General features: G+C 23.2%; 1 protein-coding gene across 1 annotated transcript; it reads right to left on the bottom strand.

Annotated features, from left to right (window-relative positions):
• Positions 1 to 219: 219 nt before the first annotated feature.
• LOAG_07758 (hypothetical protein) lies at positions 220 to 790 on the bottom strand (the record flags this gene model as incomplete). The annotated part of the gene is made up of 2 exons (XM_003143291.2): positions 220 to 437; positions 673 to 790. 2 exons carry the CDS (start codon positions 788 to 790, stop codon positions 220 to 222), a joined length of 336 nt encoding a protein of 111 aa, XP_003143339.2.
• Positions 791 to 8,068: the final 7,278 nt, after the last annotated feature.

The raw sequence follows: 8,068 nt of genomic DNA on the forward strand, positions 1-8,068 counted from the left end.
TCATATCATTGATTATTGAACTTTGTTACGTGACTTTTACAACATTTATGTTATAATCATATCATTGATTATTGAACTTTGTTACGTGACTTTTACAACATTTATATTATAATCATATCATTGATTATTGGACTTTGTTATATGCCTCTGACAATATTTTTATTAAATTTCTGTAAAAAATAAAGAATTAAAGAATTTTTAACTTTTGAACTCATTCATTTATAAAGTAATATTGAAATGATTTTTCCTTTCTTTTGTTGCATAATTATGTATCATAGAAAAATGTACAATTCTTCGAAGTCTATTATGTTCCATTGTTATCAATTCTTTCATATGCTCATTCAATGGTTCAGAACGAATTAGCATATTAGGATAAGAATTGAATGATAAATGATAGTATGATGTTGAACGTTTTTCACGTACGCGTATTTGTCGTCCTGTAAAAAAAAAAAAAATAAAAGTGTTACAGATAATATTTCATGATTAAATTATGCTCTTTTTCTTTTTCATCATAATTTAATTTTGATTTAATCTAATAATTATAATTTTTGAAATTATCAAATTAAATTTCTTTTATTTTTTTGTTTTTTTAATTCATTTTTCAAATAGCATGGGAGTGAAATTTATACTGCAAATTAATAATTGAAAAGCTTTTTTTTATTTAATACTTACCAAGAATACGATAATTTGGTTTACTAGCAGAAATTATTGCTTCAATCCTTTCCGAATTTCCAGTATTTGTTGATGTAAAATACGAATGGATAGTCCAAAAGAACAAAAAATACTTCATTATGATACAATTACTAAAAAAAAACTTATATTAAATGTATTAGTGTTAATATATTAAACATATTAACATATATTAAATCAGTTAAAATAATTGAGTTAATAAACTAAAAATTATCACATAAACATTTAAATTATCAATAAAAATAACAAAAAAAAAGAAAAAATTCTTACATTAACAATAATGGAAGAAATAATTCTGAAATTTTCGAAGTTTTTGATCGATCGATGTTTAGAAATTTTAGTCGATGATTAAAAAAAGCAGCAACTTTCGATTTTCCATTATGAATCATTCAGATATATCTGGAATTAATTGATTATTAATTAGCAAATTAATTGCATCCAATGGCAAATGTTTGAAATTATTTAGCATTTTATCTTATCAATAATTAAAACTTGCAAATTTACTACTTGAAATATTTCCAATTATTTTTCAAATTTATTATTTAAAATACTTTTAATTATAATAAAAAAAAAAACACTAAATGATCAGCATACTTTTTTATGAGTGGGAAAACAAAAAAGGAAAAAGGAAAAATGACGCTTAATGTAATTTTTCATTTCGATTTTACTTTCGTATATTTTCAATTATTCCATTTCTTCATTTCTAATATTATTTGTGAAAAATTTTAATTTCTTATAATTAAGAAATGTTTTCTTACCTTTTACAATATTTTCTACAAATCAATTCATCCATCATTATTAATTGATTATCAATTTTCAACATTTTTTAATCAATAAAAATATAAAAAACTAACAAGAAATAGGCTGTAAATTTTAGTTAAAAAAATTTTGACACCTATCATTTCAAAAAATCTTTATGATAGCCAGAAAAGTTTGGTAATACTAAAAAAAAAGCGAAAAAATATATATTGAATATCAGAATCAAAATTATTTCATTAAATATATCATTTAATGATTAACATCAATATCTCAATGTTATTTATTAGAAGGTGTTCATTATTTTATAATTTAATAATAAAGTAAGAAATATGGTATTGTTAATATATATTAATTTCTTTTGATTACTAATAACGTATTGTTTTTTATTTTTTTATTTTTCTCAAAGAAGAGATTTTAATTAAAGATTTTTTTTTTGTGTATTTAAGATTAATTACGGCCAAAAATTCGTTTCGCTCATTAAATTTTGGTCAACTTTCTCAGTGTTATTCATTTCATTCATTTTCTAAAATCTGCAATTCATTATCTTTTCCTGGTATAATGATATGATATGATAGATGATAATTCAAGTTCCATTTCCAAAATTTTAATGAATGCATTAATTATTGTATATATAAAGTGGTATGCTAATTTAAGTATGTCAGGTAAGTAAATAATTAGTAGCAATACCTCTCTTTCTCTCAGTAATACTAATAATCCCAAATATATTAAGTGATAAATTAATTTGAGTATATCAGATAAATAACTAACAGTAATATCACTATCTCACTAATACTAATAAGTAATTCCAAATTAATTATATCTCATTTATCATTTCAAACGTATCATTTTTACAAGGAAAAAAAATTCAAAAAGTTTCAATAAATGCTATACTTAAATTCAGAAATCGATAAATAGAAACTGATTTGTTTAACCATTTTTTAAATAATTTTTATTAATAAATTTCACAAAAAAGCATTAAAATTTTTATTGGCCTTTATTTTTCCATTCTTTTTCCCTAACTGTTAATATATAAATTTATTGTTTTTAATTACTAATAATTTTCTCAAATCTTTTCCTTCCATACTATTTAGGTTTTCATTACTGTTGTAATTAATTCCTTTTACTCTGCTCAAAAATAATTAGTGGATACTAATTAACAGATCGAATAATATTGACGGAAAAAATTCAAAACAAAACAAACAAACAAAATATTTTTATAACCTATTTCGAGTTTTTTGTTCTAATTCCATTCCAGTATTATACATAATTAAATTTCAAGCATTAAATACACACTTATATTCAAATACGTAAAAGTATTCATTTTCATACTTACTTATACTTTTATTATTTATTTTACTAAACTTAGATTGTTTAACATTTAACTTGTTTTTTTCTCTAACTAACTTTTATTTACTTTTTTTCGGCTCTTTCCTTTCATCATTTTGTTTGCTCACTTACTTATTCACTCATTTACTTACTTACTTATTTACTTTTCCTCTACTGTTATTATTCACGATTTTTCTTATATGAAAATTTTCATTTATATAATATTTTCATGGAAAATGTTTAAAATTAATTTCAAAACCAAAAAAAAGACAAAGAAAAATGAAAACAAATTAATCCATTTGAGTACATTTAATTGCCGTTTTTTGAACTTATCCAATTAACTTAGCGCAATTGTCCCTACCAATCATTTTACAATAACTTTTTTTTTTTTGGCGCAATTGTCCCTACCAATTATTTTACAACATTTTGTTTTTTCTTTTATTTTTTTTTATTTCTTATCCTTTTTCTTTTAAAAATTTAAGAAAAAAAGCAAAATTTTATTTTTTCATTTTTATTTTAATGAAATGATAGGAGGAAGGATGTAGAAGAATGATGAAAGATAACTGAGATAAGTTTTATTTACTAAATTTATCATTCCGTGGAAATTTTTTCTTCCTTTTCTTTCAGATTTTAATTTATGAATGCAAACTAATTAATTAATAATTAGTAAAAAATTTAATGTTATTGGCAAATAATTGCAAGTTGTACAATAAATAGATAATATATTATGAACCAATAATAATGTGTGTAAAATGACATTGACAATAGTAATGGTAATCAGTAGGATAATATTTGAACTGATAAGTTGGTGTGATAATAGCCAACAGAGTAATATTTGATCTGATAACTTGGTATGACAATAGCCATAGAATAATATTTGTTCTGATAAGTTGATAATAACAGCATGTACTAGTGGTAGTGATAGTGGTAGTTACAGTAATAATAATAGTAGTAGTAGTACAAGTTACAATAATATTGATAATCATTTGTTAAATTATTTTTGCATTAAATTATTTTTTATAATTTTTCATTACAATTAGAATTTTTAAATAAACCTTAAGTAATGATCATAGGAAGGTTGCGTATACACACGTGTGTACACAGCCACAAGTCGTCCTTGTTGTCGTCGTCTTGTCGTCTACCAACAAACTAGACCAATTTTAAAGTCATCGTAAATTGTCACAATGATGCGACAACTCCGCCTTTTTTCCACTTTCCCTTCTCCCCCCTCCACCCTCCGTCATTTACTAACTGCACATTTAGGATTTTGATGACAAATAATTCCATTTGCGGTAAATAATTTCGTTTTTTTATTATCGAATAAATTTTTTTTACCTTTTCATAATTTTTGCCTGAAAGAAAAATGATATGAACGAAATTTTTTGAACAAATCAAATTATGAAAATATATGATTGAAATTGAAAAGAAAAAAAAGATTGCACAAAAGAAATTTTCAGTTTTTATTGAAACAAAATTAATTTCCAATTTTTAATGGATATTTGTTTCAAATTCTTAATGCAATTTTCAATGATTATTTGTTTATTTTGTTTTTATGTGTTAATTTGACTCTTTAATATATATTAAAAGTTAATTTGATCCTTTAGTATAGAGCAAAATAATTAATGAAATTGAAAAAAAAAGTAATTTTTAATTTTAATAGCAAAATTTGAAAAGAATTCATGGCAACAAAAAAAAGAAAAAACGAATATAGTATCACTGGCAATATTAACATATACTTATAAAATTTTTCAAAAGTAAAAATTTGAAATTGAATTAATTTTTTAAGATGAAATCAAAATCACTTCCAATTCTTAATGGATATTTTTTTGTTGGTTACAAAAAAAAAAGAAATATTGTGAAAATTTTCATCAATTGCATTATTACATGATTGTGACACATTGCCTAGACTGAATTATTAAGCATATGGTGACAAACAGTGCTTAAAATTAGATTAATTAGTTTAATGAACATTTTAACATTGCCTAATGGTATCTCGAAATACAATAAAATACAATGCTAATGGTACCCTAAAATACAATAAATTTAAATTAGCAAATTAAACTTGACCCTTTCGTTTTAATCAGAATTTAATTTTGTCGTAACTTGTATGTAAGATAAGATTTAATATATTTTAACTGTAATAAAAACAACAAAATTAGTTAAAAAAATTTATAAAATTTTTTAAAACTTTTTCAATACCTAAATATTAAACTTGAAATTTGAAATCATTTAATCCGAGTACATTTGGTTCAATAAAAGTTTTTGAGTTTCATGAATTCAAGTAATTAATGAGAAATAATCAAAGCAAATGATAATTGTAGTAAAACTTTTGGTAATTGATAACTAGCTAATTGGAAATTTCGTTTTGTTATCATATTGCTGTATCATTTGTTGCTTCTAATTTTAGAATTATTTCCTAATTTGAGATATTGACAAGTATCAATTTCATCTTTTTGGATAGGAAAATTTTGAAACAGTTAAAATTTTAAATGATTTCAAATTCCAAATTTAATATTGGTCTTTTTCATTTCATTTAATTTTTCCTTTTCAAAATTTCCATGTTTTGAATTTTGTTCAATTTCAAATTTTACAATGAAAATATTTGTTGATATGATATGCTTATCCTTTCTTGACAATTTTTTTTTCTATTCCATTTTTTTGTAAACTTTCGCAAAATTTTTTCATTTCAAAAATACATTTTCCAAAATACATCCTTTTTTTTTAAAAAAAATTCTTTAAGTAAAAGGAAAAAAAAAGATTTTGAGTATTCAGATTCATGCAATAGGTCAGGCATTGTTAATTGTAATTAATGAAATTATCATTTAAGAATTAATTTGAAAAGGAAGGAGAGGAATATTTTGAGCGTCAAAGAAAAAACAATTGTTTAATAATTATTAAAAAATAATTATTTAACTGTAATAGTAATTTACAGCTTTTTTCGATTCACAAATATTTGTCATTTATTTGCTTTTTTTTTTGATTTCCTCTTCTATTTTGTACTGCCAGATGTTCCAAATTAAGTAAAACAAAAATAAATTTTATAAAAATTTTACAACTGTAACACTTTATAACCAAAGATTTCTGCTGTTCCTTTTAATGATAATTAATTAATTAATCATGCTAATGGTTGGAATTAAAACTTTCTTCTTTCTCTTTTTTTGATATTGCAGAAATTCAAATACCATAATATTATTTAATCTAACAAAACATTATTTTCTATTTGGTCAAATTTTCAGGTTTCATTTTTTGTTCCTTGTTTTTGTCTCGATAAATTCAGCATCGAATATTTTTATGAAAGATTTAACCTTCCTGTATTTTCCATTTTATTGATTCTCTTGTCTGCTATCATCAGATCACCTTTGACCCTCTTGCATTTTCTATTTACCTGATTCTTTTGTTTGCTATCATCAGCCTGCATTATCCATTTACCTGATCCTCTTGTTTGCTGTCATCAGATCAATCAAGCAAACAATGCAATGATCTCTTGCGATATTATCAGATGTTTAATTTGTTCTGATATTTTTGAACTTACTTGATCCGGAATATATTGAAAAAGGAAAGTTTCCGAAAAAGTCCTTTTTTCCTTCATTAAGAATGAATTATATTACAGCATAATATGCACGATCCGGTATGTTTACGGAATTTTATTCATATTCTGCAGTTATTATCACTTTTTTAATTTGGTTTTTTTTTTGTAAAATTTCCTTTCTCAGATAACGATTATTGAAATGTTAAATAATATATTTCAAATTACTGATTTCAATCCTTTTTTTTGCCAATTTTATTTGAAAAATGAAATATTTCAAAAATTCGAATGACCTTCCAATTTTCCCAAATAGCATTTCCTTATGTTCATTAAAGAACTTTTAGCGTTAATTAAAAACGAATGGAATCTTTATATTTCCGATCGTACATTAATTCCATTTTAATCATTAATGTAATTTTTTGAATTTTTTAGATTTAAAATCTTGCGAAAGTTTATCATTTAATTAACTTTAATGATTAATGATAATGTTTACATTTGCATACTATACAAATAACCATAAGGTTATTTGAGAAAAAAAAATAAACTTCTCATATACATATATGAACTTAATGATTTATCTATATTATCAAATATCATTTTATCAAAAAAAAAAAAGAAAAATCGATTTTTTATCATTTCATGAATATATATATATATATATATACCTATACATGTTACTTCATGGAATTGTACTTTTACGTTATTAAGTTTATAAATTCAAATTTTCATTATTCAATTTCATAAATTCAAAATTTCATCGTTTAATTTCCTAAAATAAAAAAAAGGAAAGAAAAAATAATGCAAAATATGGGAATGGAATAAAATTGTATTAGTTTAAAATGATGATAACAATTATTTATCACTATCATATTACAACGAAGAAATAAAATATGTATGTTCCATTTTAGGATGGAATATTTTAATTATCTCCCTCTCTTTTCGTTTTTTTTTCTTTTCTCTCTCCTTTATACGTATTCTTTCCATTTTTCTTCACTCCCTCTTCCATCTTAAATGGACAAGGAGACTTGCTGACGACTTATCGGGGAATTTCCTCGATCATTTTATTCCACTACAACATTATTTTCGGTTTTTTTTTCCACCCCCAATAAGTCACTTCAATACATTCTATTACATATTTATTTAAGATTTTCCTTTACTATCTCTACATCTGTCATCAATTTGTCAACTGAACAACGATAGGCATTCAATTCGTCCATTTCCGGTTTTTTTTTCTTGTCTATTAATTGGTGTTAATTAGTCGATTTAAATTAAAAAGACAAGAAAATCCATCCACCTTCCTTCTCCCTCTCTCTTTTTCTTCCTCTCTCTCCCTCTCTCCCCCTCTTTCTCCCTCGCTCTTTTTCCCGCTATTTCCGTTCATTATACCAATATATTGGTACCAAATTTAGAATTCAGTAAGGAAATAGTAATGAAATTTTATAACAGTCAAAAATTTAATGGAAACTGACATTATAAAATTAAAAGTTTGGATTGGTATTTCAAATATGTGGTATGAATTTGGTAATAACGATATGATAAAAATCAATGATAAAAAAATTAATGATAAGAAGTAATGTGTTACATTTTTGTTATCAAAAATTAATCAAATAAACCTCACAACGAATGTTCATACGATATATTCCCTTGTAATTACATAAATAATCGGTCATAGTTATGGTTTATAATGAATCTTTGAATTGGTAATAGTTTGATAGATTATTTAGCTAATCGCTTCATGTACGACAAACCATCATACTTCAAAGATTA

The sequence above is a fragment of the Loa loa genome (genome assembly GCF_000183805.2).
Source record: "Loa loa unplaced genomic scaffold supercont3.187, whole genome shotgun sequence".
Lineage (NCBI taxonomy): Eukaryota > Metazoa > Nematoda > Chromadorea > Rhabditida > Onchocercidae > Loa > Loa loa.